Source organism: Mus pahari, chromosome 6 (assembly GCF_900095145.1).
Source record: "Mus pahari chromosome 6, PAHARI_EIJ_v1.1, whole genome shotgun sequence".
NCBI lineage: Eukaryota > Metazoa > Chordata > Mammalia > Rodentia > Muridae > Mus > Mus pahari.
In genome coordinates this window covers 88500722-88518333 of record NC_034595.1, presented here as the reverse complement: position 1 = coordinate 88518333, position 17612 = coordinate 88500722, and the positions used below count along the sequence as shown (strand labels likewise).

The 17612-nt window shown below is 54.6% G+C and overlaps 1 protein-coding gene across 2 annotated transcripts in view; it reads right to left on the bottom strand.

Moving 5' to 3' along the window:
- Hspg2 (heparan sulfate proteoglycan 2) overlaps nt 1-17612 on the bottom strand; it is a 99411-nt gene that overhangs the window by 19625 nt on the left and 62174 nt on the right. For both annotated transcript variants that reach the window (XM_029540296.1, XM_029540295.1), the window contains exons 38-66: nt 16766-16893; nt 16570-16656; nt 15275-15333; nt 14952-15116; nt 14726-14836; nt 12015-12115; nt 11752-11932; nt 11062-11187; nt 10836-10988; nt 10615-10757; nt 10231-10366; nt 9986-10140; nt 9554-9704; nt 8816-8961; nt 8589-8724; nt 7973-8124; nt 7712-7847; nt 7471-7622; nt 6714-6843; nt 6366-6517; nt 5891-6029; nt 5655-5806; nt 4982-5117; nt 4718-4869; nt 3632-3770; nt 1990-2141; nt 1674-1818; nt 523-668; nt 77-218 (exon numbers count right to left, since the gene is read on the bottom strand). In XM_029540296.1, the coding sequence (XP_029396156.1) occupies nt 77-218; nt 523-668; nt 1674-1818; nt 1990-2141; nt 3632-3770; nt 4718-4869; nt 4982-5117; nt 5655-5806; nt 5891-6029; nt 6366-6517; nt 6714-6843; nt 7471-7622; nt 7712-7847; nt 7973-8124; nt 8589-8724; nt 8816-8961; nt 9554-9704; nt 9986-10140; nt 10231-10366; nt 10615-10757; nt 10836-10988; nt 11062-11187; nt 11752-11932; nt 12015-12115; nt 14726-14836; nt 14952-15116; nt 15275-15333; nt 16570-16656; nt 16766-16893 (4003 nt within the window). The remainder of the gene's footprint in view (nt 1-76; nt 219-522; nt 669-1673; nt 1819-1989; nt 2142-3631; nt 3771-4717; nt 4870-4981; nt 5118-5654; nt 5807-5890; nt 6030-6365; nt 6518-6713; nt 6844-7470; nt 7623-7711; nt 7848-7972; nt 8125-8588; nt 8725-8815; nt 8962-9553; nt 9705-9985; nt 10141-10230; nt 10367-10614; nt 10758-10835; nt 10989-11061; nt 11188-11751; nt 11933-12014; nt 12116-14725; nt 14837-14951; nt 15117-15274; nt 15334-16569; nt 16657-16765; nt 16894-17612) is intronic.

Below are 17612 nucleotides of genomic sequence, written 5' to 3'. Positions count from 1 at the left end.
CACAGGACCCGGTTTCCCTTGATTTAGGAATATAAGGCAGATAGAAGTACCTCCCCCACGGTCGCTTGTCACTCACCAGGGATAGGGCTGGGTTCAGAGGCCTCGATGGTGACCAGGACAGAAGCCTCCAGGGTCCCTGAGCTGCCAGTCACTTGGCATGAGTACTCGCCAGAGTCCGCTGGGGACACACGGTTCAGCCTCAGCATGTGGCCATGGACCTGCATGGAGGGGAGGGAGTGGGGAAGGGTTGGGCCACCCTGGGCTACACAAAACTGCCTTATGCCAGAGACAGTAGCGTTCAGGAGGTAGGGTCTTAGAAGAAGTGATTTTCTCTCTGATAGCAAGGTGCTGGGGACTGGTGGCAGCCCTGTTGTGTTCAGACTGTTTGCAACCACTTGTCCCTAGTGGCTGTACAAAGTTCCCTCCAAACTATCTCTGACTGCTGGGGCCAAGCTCCCTTCAGGGATGGGCTCAGGAAATGGGGAGGAGGGGGCATGTGCTTGCTTTTCCTAGGCTCTGTACCTGGTGCCCGGCGGGCAGGCTGCCTCCACGTTTGTGCCATGTGACCTGGGCATGGGCCTGCCCAGGAACCACACAGCTTAGATCCAGGGTCTGCCCCTCAGCCACTCGGGAGGAGGAAGTCTCGATGCGGATGGGCGGGACTCCACCTAGGGGCCAGTGATTAAGGCCTCTTAGCCTACCGAATAGACTGGATTCAAGGGCTTCTTTCCCTTTCAAGGCCACTCAGATCTGGAGGGTAGAGCTCTCTGACGATGGGGGTGGGGGCCCTCTTTCTCCTCATCCACCCCACCCCATCCCTGGAAACCTTGAACTTTCAGAGTCACTGTGCCAGGCCTCTCTATAGAGTTTCTGACACTTCCCAGTCTCCAGTGAGAGGGTAGCTAAAAACTCAGACCTTGGGGCCAGACAAGAGGTCACCTCCCAGCCTGGCCATTTAATGTGTGATCTTAGGAAAGCTATCTCTGTGCCTCGGTTTCCTCAACAGAGAATGTTAGCGCTGCCTCAGGGCTAACAGGATGAAATGTACTTCACATGTGTACAGCAAGGATTGGTATGTGGGCAACTGACAACTCAGACATCACATCTGATCAGAGTTTCCATCAGGGCTGGGTCTCATCTCCCCTCACTATCTCTCCCTGTGTTTTCCTTTAATTGCATCACTTTTAGAACCTTGAAGTCCTTAGCCCCATCCCAGCCATAACTACCATGAACCACAACGGATCTGAGGTGCTACAGTTGTTGCTATCCCACAGCTAGTACACACTCCTTGAGACCCACCTCAGATGACTGCTAACACCCTGCAGGACAAGCCCAGGCCTTTGGGACCTCACTAAATTGCCCACTGGGTGAGACAGCACTATTCTTTTCCCTTGAGGACAGCAATGTGGAGAGGCCAAGTTCTTTGTGTGACATCCCCAGTTGAGTCCCAAGCCCACTGATGCCACACTTGCAAGCTTGTGTTCTCAAACCCCTGAGAGAGGCGGGACCTGGCTGTCTGTTCTATAATATCAAGGGTAGACAAGAGACAGGAGGCAGAAGGCTGCCATCAGCTGCCTGCCGTCTCCAGGTCCCAGAGAGCCTTTCTTCTGCCCAACTCAGCTGCTGTTCTCTCTCCCTTGTCTCTTCTGCCAGACCCGTACAGGGAACCTCACCAGGGATGTGGACATTAGCGGCAGCTGCTGTAATCGAGACCAGGACGGAAGCCTCCAGAGGGCCAGAGCTGCTCAGAACGCTGCACACATATTCGCCTGAGTCGGCTGGGGACACCTGGTACAGCCGCAGCCTTGAGCCGTGGGTCTGGCCAGGGATGGGGCAGAGTCAGAGGAGAAGGAGTAAGATGTCAGGCAAGAGCCTGGAAAGGTTGGGAGCCAGGGTCCAGCCTCCCAGCCAGGTACGTGCGGCATCCGGCAGCACTCTCAGGTCACTCTCCCGGGCTCCCAGACAATGTCTCTCATTTCTATTTCATACCTGATGATGAGTGGGCAGGCTACCCCCTCGCTTGTGCCATGTGACCTGGGCATGGGCGTGCCCAGGGACCACACAGTTCAGATCCAGGGTCTGTCCTTCAGCCACATGTGAAGAGGAAGACTCGATTCGGATGGGTGCAGGGCTGGCGGGGGCTAAGGACAGAGGAGAGCAGGTTGGCCTGAGTCAGATTCTCAGGTGGGGTTTAGATTCCACAATGCACAAAGCTTGTAGCCCAGGGCAGTCTCAGCTACCCTCTTGGCAAACACCAACAGTGAGCTAGGCTCTGCTTTAAGGTCCCACATCCTTGACCAACGCATTTAGCCTTCCCAATTCCATATTCTGTTATGATGGAAATGTCCTTTTATGTGGATTTTATTTATTTGCTTTTTAAAGATTTATTCAGTTTATTTATGAGTACACTGTAGCTGTCTTCAGACACACCAGGAGAGGGCATTGGATCCCATTACAGATGGTTGTGAGCCACCATGTGGTTGCTGGGAATTGAATTCAGGACCTCTGGAAGAGCAGTCAGTGTTCCAGCCCCCTGGACTTCATTTTTTATTTATTTATTTTTTTGAGACAGGGTTTCTCTGTATAGCTGGAACTCACTTTGTAGACCAGGCTGGCCTTGAACTCAGAAATCCACCTGCCTCTGCCTCCCGACTGCTGGGATTAAAGGCGTGAGCCACCACGCCCAGTCATTTTTTTATTTACAGGTCCAAGCTGTCATGTTTGGCATAAAATGTATCTGTGTGCTCCTGTGTGTGTGTATGTGTGTGTGTGTGTGTGCCAGAGGCCAACCTTAGGTGCTGTTTCTCAGAGCCACCCATCCTGATTTTATTTTTTTATGTATTTATTTATTTATTTATTTATTTTGGAGACAGGGATTCACTCTGTAGCCCAGGCTAGCCATTCTTATGTTTTTGAGATGGGTTCTCTTACTGGCCTGGAATGCTCACCAAGGAAGCTGAGAGGGCTGGCAGATAAAGCCTCCTGTCTGTCTTCCCCACACCAAGGCAGCAAGCATGTGACATCCCACCCAGTGTTTTTATGTGGGCTCTAAACGCAGGTCCCCACAGTCGTGTGACAAGCACTTTACCGACAGAGCTAGCTCCCCAGCTTACAAATCAATTTCTTTTGACTTTTCCCTTCTGCAGTACTGGGGTTGCTTCTAGGGTCTTTGGCATGCTGGGTGAACGCTTCAGCCCTGGCCTACTTCTCCAGCCCTCCTCCTCTCACTTTGGTTTTGAGACAGGGTCTCACTAAGTTGCACAGGCTGGCCTTGAACTTTGGATTCTCCCGTCTCAGCTTCCCAACTAGCTGAGATTATAGGCCTTTGCCACCAAACCTGGCTTGTTAACTATAACCCCCCCTCCCCCCAAGGCTGGTGGGAGCCATTTAGATCTGAGTTCTTTACGGACCCAGGGTAAATCTGTTTCTCTTTTTCACTGTCAAGGAGTCTGAAGCCCGGGGCGAAGTGTAACTTACTCAGTCCTCAGCGACACAGCAGGATTTGAACAGAGATGTTCTTTGTAAACCCTTGCTCTTGCCTACACCCAGGTCTCTGGGCGTCAACTCAAGCCTCCTCTTCCCAGGGGACTGTGTCTTCCTGTCCCTTTCCTGAATCGGAAGTCAGACTCACCAGGGGGGCTGTTGGCGCTAGGGGAGACCGAGACCATGATGGAAGTTTCCTGGGCGTCAATGTTGTTGTTGGCTCGGCACACATACTCGCCGGAGTCAGCCACCGACATGTGGTGTAGCCGTAGACGAGAGCCATGGGCCTAGGAGAGGTAGAGATAGGGCAGGGACAGAGCTGAGGTCAGCAGCCACAGGGCCTCTACTGACTCCAGCTCCCCTTGCCGAGCCTGCTGAGCCTCTATTTTCTATTTATTTATTTCTGTGTATATGTGGTTTTGTGAGTGTGCATGTATGGGTATGAACGTTGTGTCTTGTAACTGTGTAGGTGCTGGTACATGTGCCTGTACATGCGCGTAGAGGCCAGAGGAGGGCACCAGATGTCCTCCACTATCACTGTTAGCTTTGTTGATTTGAGGCTGAGTTTTGGCTGTCTAGACTGGCAACCAGCAAGCACCCTGTCTCTGCCCACTTCAATGTTGGAACTCCAGGTAGGTGCAGGACAATATCTGGCTAACACACGAGTGCTGGGATCTGAACTCAGGTCCCCACACAGGCTTGAATGGCTGCCTGGATTTTTTTTTTTTTACTATACAGAGGATAGCTTTGAAACACCCCTCTCCCATGCAGGGTTTCATTGTGTAGCCTTGGCTGTTCTGGAACTCACTCTGTAGACCAGACTGGCCTTGAACTCACAGATATCCACCTGCCTCTGCCTCCCAAGTGCTGGGATTAAAAGCATGTCCCACCAAAAAGGTGTGCACCATCAAAAGCCTGTGCTTTGAACTTCTAATTCTTCTCCCTTCAGCCCCTGAGTGCTGGGACCACAGCACAACTCCTGGCTCTTGGGAGGAATTCCTCACACAAGGCAGCGTTCTTCCAGTTGAGCTGGGTCCCTAGCCTGCTGACTGCCTTTGGCTACCCAGATTCTCAGTGTTTGTTGAGTGACTGAATGAGCACAGGGCCAGGGGCTAGAATCCACTCTGGACTTCCTACCCAAAGTTCAGATCGCTGGAGTGCACCGGGCATGAGATGGAGCCCCACTACCCTGAGAGATCCAAGGGCCACCCCAGTCTACAGTTCCTCTCGGTACCTGGTGTCTGAATGGCAGGCTGCCCCCACGCTTGTACCATGTGATGGTGGCCTGAGGCCGCCCAACCACCACACAGTTCAGATCCAGGGTCTGTCCTTCCGTCACTGTGGGAGATGAGGTCTCAATTCTCATTGGTGGGGAGACACTGGGCACTGGGGACAGAGCAGGGTGGGGGAGAGAAGAAAGTCAGGCGACACTAACAGTGCTAGGGACCTCTGGCTCCTCAGGGCTCACTTGCCCAGCCCCTGCCCACCACATTCTCACCATGGGATGGCCCTCTGCTCTCAATGGTAACGATGAGAGAGGTCTCCTGGGAGCCAGCGCCGTTACTGACGTGACACACATACTCTCCGGAGTCCGCTGGGGTCACTTGAGGGATCCGGAGGCGGGAACCCACAATCTGGAGGGGCAGAGGGCATCAAATGGAAACAGCACCTAAGTATCGCTAGGCGCTGTGAACGCCAGATTCCGGAAGTCCCCCTTCCCGACCTGGCTTGGGTGCCCGGCAGTCTCAGTGCCTTCTTAAGGCATCTAGCATGACACCTTCTGGGTCCTGTGGAAGGAGCCTCTAGTCTTTGTGCTGTTCCTATACCTCAACCCTCCAAAGGCCTCCTGAGTGCCCACAGTGGGTCCCATTTGTCACATCCTTCTGTCATTTAGAATGTCAGCTTCCCTTCCAACCATCAGCTGTATGAGGGCTAAGATCTGACTTACTCTACTGGGTTCAGCAGTGCCAGGCACAAGCAGTGGCTTCAGCAACCTCTTCAGAGGAGCTGGAACCAGGATCAGCAGGATGGATCCATACCCTAGTGCCAATTCAAGCCTCCTGAGCAGAGATACTCAGTGTTTGTTGAGTGACTGAATGAGCGCAGGGCCAGGGGCTAGAATCCGCTCCGGATGTCCTACCAGACTGCTGCCCTATCTCTTGGCTCCGTACCTGATGCCGGCTGGGTAAGCTGCCTCCGCGCTTGTACCAGGTGATGGTGTGGGGGGTGAGGCTGGCAACCAGGCAGTTCAGGTCCAGAGTATGCCCATTGGCCAGCGAAGGTGATGAGGATTCAATGCGCACGGGGTGCACCACGCTCTGGGCTGCGACGAGACAGGATGCAGGCTGTGGGTGCAGCTGGGCCCCTCACAGACCCTGCTATTCACTGCCCTCCCTAAGACACTCACGGTGGGAGGGGCTGAGGGTCTGCTGGATGGTGACAAGGACAGAGGCTTCTTGGGTGCCCGCGCCACTGACCACTCGGCACACATACTCTCCAGAGTCAGCTGGGGTCGCCTGGAGAAGTCTCAGTCTTGAGCCATGTACCTGGGAGGAAGGGGATGGAGACTCTGGTTGCCTTCTCTGGCTCCCCGCACCTCCCCCCCCGCCACCCCCAGCTCAGTTGGTTAGTGATTGCACAGGCTAGGACCCGTTAAGTCCCCTTGGGCCTGCCACCTGATGCACACAGGGCCAGTACTCATGACACGGACATCCACTCGACAGATGACCTTAAGGATCAGAGAAGTGAAGGAACTGGCCCAAGGTCACTCAGCAGGCAAGTGGCAGAGTGCCCCTGAACGGCTGTGCTATGTTTGCCCTCACAGCCCTGTGCCTTTTAATTCCCAGCTACCAGGCTCTTTGGGTTTGCTTCCTGTCTCCTACCTGATGCCGGGCAGGGAGGCTGCCCCCACGCTTGTGCCAGGAGATCTGGGGGTGAGTCTGCCCAGAGACAAGGCAGTTTAGATCCAGACTCTGTCCTTCCGACACAGTGGAGGAAGATGATTCGATTCGGACCGGAGGGATGACCCCGAGTGCTAGCAATAAAGGGTAGAGGGTTGGTCTCCAGTAGCTGAGAGACAGGTATGAGTAGGAGCAGGGACCCCTGAACTCATGGAGGTACAGTAGGCTGTGCCACCTCTGGGTCCTGCCATGGTCGCAGCGAGGAGCCTCCACGTGTGGTATCCGGCTCTGTCCACTTCCCATCCCCATCCCATCAACACGGCTACTTACCAGTGCTTGCAGGTTCAATGGTGACCAGGACAGAGCTCTCCAGAGGCACGGGCCCGCCCTCCACTCGGCACACATATTCTCCCGAGTCCACAGGAGACACCTGGTGCAGTCGCAGCAGGGAGCCATGGGTCTGACCAAGAGAGTATGACATCAGGGGGATTCCTCCCAGGAGCCCAACACAACACCCCTAATCTGCAAACTGCTGCCCTCTTTTAGCCCCATGGCTTGGCCATCAGCTCTAGGTCTGCTGGGTCTTGTCCTAGGAGTTGGGGCTGCTGGGAGAAGCCCCTGGAGAACTGGTACACATTTTCCCACACTGCATCAATGCTAAGAACACACCCTCCGATCCCAGTCAAGACCCTCGGCAGCGGCACTCTGACAGTTGGAAACACACACCCCCCCCTGCAGAGGCATGCTGCAGTCAGTGGGTTCAAAGGCTGCAAAGCCCAGCACACACACTGATAAGCTGCAACAATAGCTATGCACTATGCCCAAGCTGAGCGAAAACACAACTGAACGACTCTGAGACGACTCTGAGCGCACTGACTACTATCTCCTTGCAGACCCTGAACCTACCGCACAGAGAGGCTGAGCAACCGGCCTAAGGTCAGGATAGTCGACTACAATTCACCTAGGCTGGCCCAGCATTCACTTTGGGTCTAGCCACAGTAGAACACACCTGAGTGACGGGGGCCCGCGTTACCCCCCCACCCAGATCCCCCATCTTCTTGGGTCCTTTGCATCCCCTCTTCTCTACCTGGTGCCGGGCAGGCAGGCTGCTTCCTCGCTTGTGCCACGTGACCTGGGCATGGGCCTGTCCTTGCACCACACAATTTAGATCCAGGGTCTGCCCCTCAGCCACGTGAGAGGAAGAGGACTCAATGCGAATGACTGATGTGCTACCTGGGGCTGGAGGAAAAGGCAGTCAAACAGCTTCCCCAAAGCCGCTCCAGCCGCCCCTCCCTCCGCACCCCAGCCCAGCCGAGTGGGCTACTCACGGTAGGCAAGGTTGGCCCCTTGGTTGCGTGTGACCGTGACTGTGATGGTGGCTTCCTGCCCATTGCCTGCCCTGCACACATATTCTCCAGCATCCGCTGGGGAAGCCTGTAAGATGTACAGGCGGGAGCCGCGGACCTGGCCAGCCACGACAGGGATATAAGAGGCCTGCCCAGAGCCCAGCAGGGGCTCCATACCTGCCCACCAGGCTGTGACCCCTATATAGCCTACCACCCACACACCCTTCCACGTTCCATGAGTACCTGATGCCGGGCTGGCAGGCTGCCACCACGCTTGTACCATGTGACCTGTGCGTGGGCCTGTCCTGCCACCACACAGTTGAGATCCAGCATGTGACCCTCAGTCACAGTGGAGGATGAGGACTCAATTCTGACGGGAGGGGCAGGTCCAGGGGCTGTAGGGACGGGGGAAGGTAACAGATATTTCCCAAGAGACAGGGCTGAAGCTCCCTCTTGGAGCTGGCTCAGCCTCGTCATCTGAGGTCAGACCCCTGTTTCAGAAATTTGACAGCCCTGTTTTGAGGTCCTAAGCTCAATAACTCTGATGAAGAGCCCAAGTTATCTTCACGGAAGGAAGCAGGAAGACAGACAGACACTCAGACAGACAGACAGACAGACAGACAGACAGTAAGGCTACCAGGGAGAAGGAAGGCAGGAGACCAAGGGAGAGACATGGCCAAGAAGATCTTGATGGAAGACCTGGGTCATTCAGACAAAGGGAACTGCCTAGGTAGAGCCCTAGCAGAAGAGTCCAGGTGGCCGACTGTCCCCAGCTAGCAATAGGAGTCACAGATAGGGATGTCACACCCCAGAAGTCTTCTGCCTCTCGCAACTTTCTGTATCACTGGGAGCCACTCACCCGGGATGGACTCGGCAGGTTCGATGGTGACCAGGACAGAGGTTTCTGTGTGCTCAGAGCCCAGGATGACATGGCACACATACTCGCCTGAGTCGGCAGGGGACACCTGGTGTAGTCTCAGCAGGGGACCATGGGTCTGCAAACAGGGAGGATTGGGGTTTAAGCAGGGCTTAAAGTGTCCCCCCTCATTCATCCCCTCTAGCAGGCTGGCCCTGGGATGGCTTTACCTGGTGCCGGGCAGGAAGGCTGCCTCCACGTTTGCGCCATGTCACCTGTGCCTGCCCAGGCACCACGCAGTTCAGATCCAGGGTTTGTCCTTCAGCCACATGGGAGGACGAGGATTCAATGCGGATGGGTGGGGTGATGCTGGTGGCTGGGCACAGAGAGGAGGGTGGTTAGAGACCAGCCTTGAACCTCCGGCCCCCTGAGTGAAGTAGTGAGTGCCTTTTGCTGGCCCATCTCCAGTTCAGGACTTTGTCACCCTCAGGACCTCAAGGTGACAAGATGTAGGGAGCCAAGGACTTTCTCAGGCCAGGCAAGAGTATGCCTAGTACAACTTTACCGTTCCCATCAAGCTAAGCATATCCTGACCTGACAGGTGTTTAAGCCACACCCATACCCAGCAGTAGCCTACAAATGGCACAGTCTACCCAGAACACGAAAAATGAGGTTGCCAGAGGTTGAAGAATCACTTCAAGGTTGATGAAAGGCAGAGCCCAGATTAGAACCCCTATTAGCCTAATTCCTGACTCAGTGTGGAAGCCAACACTACTGTGTGCAGGGAGAGCCTCCGGGAGCTAGATCAGCATCCATTCCACCCGCTGCCTGCTGGCTTCCAGAACAGGCGGCAGAGGCTGACAGGATGCCCCTGCATCCTGATGGCTCTGGGGAGATCATGGGCAATCCTTCTCTGTGCCTGGGAGAGCCAGTGGCTCTGTCCCCTGTCAGCTCCGCTGGCACCTCACCTGGGGTGTAGCTGGGGCCTGAATGGGGGCTGTGAAGGACAGAGACAACAATGGAAGCCTCCTTAGGGCCCACGTCACTCTCCACTCGGCACACATAGTCTCCAGAATCCGCCGGTGAGACCTGCGGGAGCCGCAGCCGGGAGCCGTGGACCTGGGCCAGGCGGGGCAAAGGTGAATGAGGCTGAGGCTGTAGCTGTGATCCCAACTCCCTCTGAGCCACAGAAGTTCAGTCATCCAACTCACAGGCTCTACTCTGAGCCATTCAGGCTAGGCTGGGAGCCAGGAGGGAGGGAAATGTCCTGATCTTACACTGCAGGACAGCTTGGAACAACAAGACCCCGCCCACTACCCCTGCCCCGCCTCCACTCACAGGCTATCCACAGCCTGTGCCTCCAGCCCGAGTACCAGCCCCAGGCTGAAAAAGCCTCCTACCTGGGCATGGGGAGGCAGGCTGCCCCCTCGCTTGTACCATGTGACCTGGGTGTAGGTCAACCCCATCACCGCACAGTTGAGGTCAAGCGTCTGTCCTTCAGTCACGGATGGCGACGAGGATTCGATCCTGACTGGCACTGAGTTGGCACCCGAAGCTGTAGCCACAGCGGGAGTGAGTGAGCATGCCTCAGAGGGCTCACCTCTCCCAAAATGCCAGCCCCGCCCCCCGGAAGGAGGCCCCATACCTGAGAGGACCACCACCTGAATGCGGGCCTGGGCGGTGCCCGTGGGACTGGTGGCCACACAGAGGTAGAAGCCGGCGTCAGCGGCTGTAATGGCTGGGATGAGCAGTGTGGGGATGTCTGTGTTCTCTGACCGGGCCTGCCACATGACATGGAGAGAAGGCTCAGGTATTTGTGAGATGAGGAAATATTAGAATGGAGTCACTGTGGAATTGTGGACCATGGAATTAGGCTATAAAGGGGTAAGTGGGGTGCAGGAGGAAGGACTGGAGTATAGAGTCTAAGTAGGAGGTTCAGGGAGCCTGGGTGTGGGGGTGGGGAGGGGAGAGCACAGAGGGACAGGCAGATGAATACTGGGACTCTATTGGGACAGCCAGTCTGACTCACCTGTGGGGGCAGACTGCCTCCCTCCTTCCTCCAGGTGATGCTGGCACTGGGTACCCCTGCCGCTCTGCAGTACAGCCTCACTGTGCGGCCTTCATGCACCTGGGTCCTCTCAGGGCTAACCTGGACCCTGGGTCCACTGCCCCCTGCAGACAGAACCCCTGTGAAGATGCCTCTCAGAGCCTCTCCCACCCCCACCCCCATCCCCAGGCCTGCCCTCTCACCGTGCACCTGAAGCATGGCCCTGGCCACATGCTGCCCAGCGCTACTGTGGGCGCGGCACAGGTACTGGCCCTGATCCGAGGGTTCAATGGCTGGCAAGCGCAGGATGCCGTTGTGGATCTGAGCCTTCGCAGGAAGCTGGCCGCTAGGACCCCCTGGTCGGGAGACGTGGGTCAGCATACCCTGGGACTGGCTCTTGTCCCCCTCACCCAGGACAGCCAGTCTCACCTATCCATTCCAGAGTGGGGGTGGGGTTCCCCGTGGCGCTACAGCGGAACTCAGCCTGCTGTCCTGGCTGCACAGTGAGCTGTGGCGGGTGTATGGCAGCCACAGGGGCAGTGGAGGTGCCTGAGACTAACAAGAAAGCAAGGATAAGATACAGTCAGGGTGGGAACTATCCTCCAACTCACAGCTATAGCCCCTTGCCAGTCTCCGCTTCTATTCCAGCCCTGCATAGCCATTCCGCCGTGCAGTAGCTGAGGGTGGGGGCTGAGGGGGTGGGGTGAGGGTGGGGGTGGGAGTCAGGGTCGGACGAGGGCTTCGGAAACATCATGAGCCCTGTTGCTTTATTACCTAAGACCTTCCCATGGCGCCCTCCCTCCTCTTTCTGAAGGGACTTCACAGTGCTGCCCAGACTCTCCAACTTCATGGTACTTCTGCCTCAACCTTCAACCTCTGGGGTTACAGGCCCCCACCATCTTCCTCTCACTTCTCGCCCTTCAATCCCTCCCACCCCTGGCTTTTATCACCATGCACAAGTGTCCATGTCTGCTCTCTCACTAGGGTCGCCTCGGCTAGGATATACGCCTCAGGAAGACTGAGATACAGTTTGTCCTTCTGTACCCCAGTTCTTCAGAGCCTAGAGCTACAGTGTAGGGGGGGACCCTGGGGCCAGGCTCCAATCACAATGAGGCATACCCTGAACATGCAGTGTGGCTGTGCCCTGGTCCATGGCGAACATGTTGGAGCCAGTACACACGTAGGTGCCCGCATCACTTGGCTGCACATTGCGAATGGTCAGGATGCCATTGAAGTCCATAGCACGGGATGGCAGCTTCCCGTTGTGCAGACGGGTCCATACCAGGGTGTAGGCTGGGGACTGCAAGCCAGCAGCAGGATGAGGGTCACGTGTGGGCTCAGGGAACCCAGGAGAATTCCCCCACCACTCCCTGTCGGCTCACTTTGCTCTTGGCCGTGCAGATGAAGGTGACGTCAGCTCCGGGCCGCACACTCTGGCTCCGCTGCTCCTCCACTGTCACCGTGATGGGCTTGCTGGGAGCCTCTGTGAGTGGGAAGTCTCCAGTGAGCTCTGCACCTTTGGTTCTGTGTCCCTTCCTCTTAGGCCAGCTTTCCTGACCCCTTCTATGAGACAGGTCTTCCTGTTTCCCTAGCTGTCCTGGAACTCACTATGTAGACCAGGCTGGCCCCGGATTCAGAGATCGTCCTGACTCTGTGCCTCGAGTGCTCTCTCTTTAAAGGCAGAGTCTTAGGTACTGCAGGCTTCAAATTTCTTTGTAGCTAAGGATGACTTTAAATTCTTGATCCTCCTGCCTCAACCACCCAAGTGCTAGGATTACAGGTTTGTGCTACCACATCTAGTTTATATGTGTGTGTAATATAAAATATAAATATGGGGGGGGGTTGGAGAGATGGCTCAGAGGTTAGGAACACTAAGTGTTCTTCCAGATGTCCTGAGTTCAATTCCCAGCAACCACATGGTGGTTCACAACCATCTGTAAAGTGATCAGATGCCATCTTCTGGCGTGTCTGATATAGCTACAATGTACTTATATACAAAAAATAAACAAATAATTCTTTAAAAATACATAAATGTAATATAAACTGTATATAATATAATAATATAAATATGTAGTAGATATATAATTATATATTTAAAATAATATAACTATATATATGTGTGTATATATGCATATATACATAAATATATGCATGTGTGTGTGTGGATGTATAGTGTGTGTATATGTGGATGCGTGCATATACATGTGAGTATAGGTGACTACAGAGGCCAGAAGAGGGTATCAGATCCTCTTAAAGCTGGAGTTACTACACTGAAGAACAACATATGCTCTTTGTTTTGTTTTGTTTTTTGTTTTTTCGAGACAGGGTTTCTCTGTATAGCCCTGGCTGACCTGGAACTCACTCTGTAGACCAGGCTGGCCTCGAACTCAGAAATCCGCCTGCCTCTGCCTCCCGAGTGCTGGGATTAAAGGCGTGGGTCACCATCGCCCAGCTCGCATCATATGCTCTTAACCACTGAGCCCTAGTCCCACACCTGGCTTTTGTGTGGTTCAAATGCAAGGCTTTGCGCGTGGTTGGCAAGCTCTCTACCAGCTAAGCCACATCCCCGGCGCATCCCCTTTCGACAGCTCTTCCTTCCTGGTACAGCTGGGATGCTGTTCCACTTCCTGGTGCCTCCCTGCACCTTCCTGGCCAAAGCTGACCAAGCCTCTGTCCCTGCCGGCACCGAGCAGCCAGCATGTGGTCCATCGAGAGCACACTGGCCCCGTTCCTCATCCCAGGCCACAGATGAGCTCTCAACACATTACACTGTCTGGCTTCTCGTCCGCTTCCGGTTTGAGTCCTGAGACAGCTATATCTCACTTCCTCCCAGCTCCCTCAACCTGCCAACCTACCATTCCACCATCAAGCCCATGGCTTCAACTTACACTTGCTTAGAAGACAGAATCTGCCGGTCAGGTGTATTTCTGTGGCCATCCAGTGTCTAACCGTCCTGTGCATTCTACGTCCCCCCCCCCCCGCAGTTGAACTCTCCCTTCCTCCTCCCTGGTCCCTGAAGGATGTGACCATGCTTCTGTCTGCTCCATCCCACCCTGCATTTCAGAGCTCTGGATCCCTCCTGAGAACTTCCTCCTACACCACATCAATCCCTGCCGCTGGCTTCACGGACCAATTTGTTCTAGAAATTTCCATGTCTGGAAGCGTCCCTTCTAGCTCCACGTTTTTCCAGATGCTTCTGCATTGCTTACTTGACCTCTGACCTCTCTTCAGAGCTGAGACTTTTTTTTCCTTCCTACACAGAGTCTTGCATACATGGTCTAGGCTGGCCTCCATCTGGAGATCCACCTGCCTCAGCCTTCTGAGCATGAGCCTTAAAGGCGGGTGCCACACACCCTGCTCAGAGCCACGATCCCTGGAAGAGTTTCCACATGCTCCAAGTGTCCACTCGCGTTCCCACTTCACTCAGCTGGTCTTGTCAGAGTACGACCTTCATCCTTTCCCTGCCTACACCATGTTTTCCATGAAGTGTTGGACGAGCAGTTTTCCCAGAAGCCCTTGCCCCAGCTTGCATCCTGGACACCCCTTCCCTACCTCCTCCAATCCCACTGGCTTCTCTTCTGGCTTTTTCCGCCCTTCCTCTTGAGCGTGACAGGTTGGCCTTGGAGCTTGGTGGGTCCTATCTAGGGCCTAACCTGAATAAAATTCAGCTAATGCCCAAGACAAGCTGGGACACACAGACTAGGTGGGACACGGTGACTCTGGAGTTCCAAGTTTCCTCGTCCACATTAAACAGCTCGGGAAAATCTGCCATTCACTTGTCCATGTTCTCCCTGTCTGATACCTTCTCTTCTCTGCTGCCCTCCCTTGTTGGGATCCTACAGAGTGTCTGCTTTGGGAAACCCAAATAAAGACACTTTATACGCTGAGCCTTCCCCGTCTCAGTAAATGGCCCCTAGACCCAAGGAGGTATCTTCCCCCTTCATTCTTAAGGATCATAACGAGTCCTGTGGATTCCGCCTGGGGAACGGGTGCGAATGCATCATCCCCCCGTTTCTCTCCAGCTAATATCTTTTTCAGCAGCCACTGTCCTCTCTAGGTAGGTTCTAGTTAGGCCAGGGATGCGGGGACTCACCGGCGACCAGTAGCTCAGCCCTGCTGTTGCTGGTGTGAATCAGGTTTCGGCAGGTACAGATGTAGACGCCTGCGTCGGAGGGCTGCACGCTAGGGAAGTGGAGCTCAGAGCCTGGGGTGGGGAGAGACTTGTCAAGGAATGGCTCCAGCTCCACGAGTCATACCCTCCAGCAGGACAGGAACAGGGCTGACTCATGGGACAGAGGAGGTGGTCGGTGCGCCAGTACCTTGATGCCGCTGTTGAGCGCCACTGGGCAAGGGCCGTCCATCCTCACGGGACCAGTAGAAGTAGTGTGGTGGGCTCCCGCTGACCTGGCACCTCAGGGAGTGTGGGCCGCCTTGGGGAACTACGCTCCGAGACGGATGGATCTGAACCTCCAGGGACTCTTTTGCTAACAGAGTGGCAGCAGGATGTCATTAAGCCAGGAAGACACCAGCATAAAACAGTGTCACTCCAAGCCTTAGGTCCCTGACCTCAGAACTCCATCCCTCACACTCTCTAGGGCCCACAACTCCCTCTCCCACCACACTAGGCCAGGGTCCTACTCACTCAGTGGCTGGCACCGGCCTCCTTGTACATTGGGGTCACCCTCATAGCCTGGGGCACACCTGTTAGGAGGAACAGGGACCAGCTCTGTAAGCTCCAAGGGGCCTACTGTCTCTCACAGGGAATTTGAGGACCCCACTCAGCCAGCTGCCCATGGTATATTGAGGAAGCTCAGGGCCCTAGAAAGACTCTGGGGATCAGGGAAGCTCGAACACACAGCCCCAAGGAGCTGAGACAGAAGTTGCCAGTGGGCTGGCCAATGGAGAGGTAAACCTGCTATTCTTCAGGGAAGCATTCATTCAACAAACATTTACTAGTGTGGACCAGACACCTAGCTTGGTGTGGAGGCACAGCAGGAGACATGGCAAGGTGCCTAGTCTGGGACAAACTTTATGTAAACTAAGAATGAGGGTAAGGAACAAGGGCCATGTGGACCAGGGAGAAGTGAAGTCACAGACAGACACTGCGGAGCACGGCTCCTACGCTGTCATGGGTCCCCTCGAGCATGCTGCACAGTGCTTCCAGAGAACTTATCAAGCTTGGAAATGTTTATCTCATAGCTGTTTTTCCTTCAACTCATCTATTTTGGATTGCAGGCTGACAGACACAGTTTGCCAGTTTATCCCCAGCACCTCAGCACACCGCACGGTCACATAATAGATGCTCAATGAAAATGTGCTGAGCCCCGCATGGCAAACCCCGCACCTGTAACCTGGGAGGGTGAGATTTCAGGCCAGCCTGGATTACACAGCGTTGGAGGCCAGTCTAGGCTTATACTGAGACTCTGTTTTAACCTGCCCACCCTCCAAAAAGTCTTCAATAAATACAAGAGGCGGAATCTCAAAGACCGAGAGGAGTTAGGCAGGAAGGGGTGGATGGGGATATACAATGTTCTGCACACGGGGAACAGCACATAACGATCTGAACAGTAAGAATTCAAGATGTTTCCAGGGGTGGTTGCATACATCTGCACAGTCAACACTGGAAGCAGTGTAGCCTGGGTTACACAGTGAGACCCTGTGCCTTAACGACAAACCAAACCAAACCAAACCAAACCAAACCAAACCAAACCAAACACCCCAAGTGATTCAAGAAGTTTCTCCCAATCCCAGCTGGTGGAAGAACAGGCATATGCCTGGAGCATAGAGTCATGGCATTTGCTCATCCCAACGGTGGCATGAATGTGGGAAGTGTTTGGAACAGTGGGGACCACGGTAGAGACTTTTCCGAGCCACACCCTGCAGGACTCTGGCCTGGGTGTCTCTCATTCACCCCATCTCTTCCCACTCCCTACTTACCGCTCACAGTACTGCCCGGTGTAGCCAGGTTCACAGGCGGTGCAGCGGTACCCTCCAGCTCCAAGGCTCTCACAGGTGCGGGAGAACCTGGGGCAGGCAGGCAGGCAGGCAGAGGTCAGGCCCCAGGAGACCCCTTCCCAGCTTGCCTCCCGTCCTCCAGCAGGAGTTCACCCTTGGCTCTGACCAAAGTACTCACATGTTCTCTGGGTTGGTCAGCGGGCAGGCGCAGGGCTGGCAATCCTCAGGCGTCCCAGCCGTGGCATCTCCATAGTAACCAGTTGCACACAACTCACAGAACTCACCTGCTGTGTTGTGCTGACATCGCTGCAGGGCACAAGGGTGTCAGACACCAGCCACGAAGCCAAACTCATCCAAACACCCTGATCCAGAAACCATAGACCTATCTATAGGCATCTCTTAAAGAAGAGTCTGGGGGCTGGCGAGATGGCTCATTGGGTAAGAACACTGATTGCTCTACCGAAGGTCCTGAGTTCAAATCCTAGCAACCACATGGTGGCTCACAACCACCTGTAATGAGATCTGATGCCTTCTTCTGGTGTGTCTGAAGTCAACTACAGTGTACTTATGTATAATAATAAATAAATCTTTGTGCCTGAGCAAGCAGGACTGAGCAAGCGGAGTTGACCAGAGCGAGCAGAGGTCCTAAGAAATCCTCAATTCCCAACAGCCACATGAAGGCTCACAACCATCTGTACAGCTATAGTGTACTCACATACATAACATAAAACAAATAAAAAAATCTTTAAGAAGAGTCTGGAAGGACATATGGACTTAATCACAGTGATGCCCATCAGCCCAGCTGTGCTGAAAAGAACACCCATGGAGACCTGGATAAATCAAAAACGTCCACCTAGGCCTGGGCTTAGTGATGTGCCCGCAACATCAGCAATTGAGAGGGACGCAGGAGGATCAGGAGGTCAAGATCACCCTTGGCTACATAGTGAGTCAGCTGTCTCAGAAAAAAAATTAGCAGGCGAGCGTGTGTGTGTGTGTGTGTGTGTGTGTGTGTGTGTGTGTGTGTG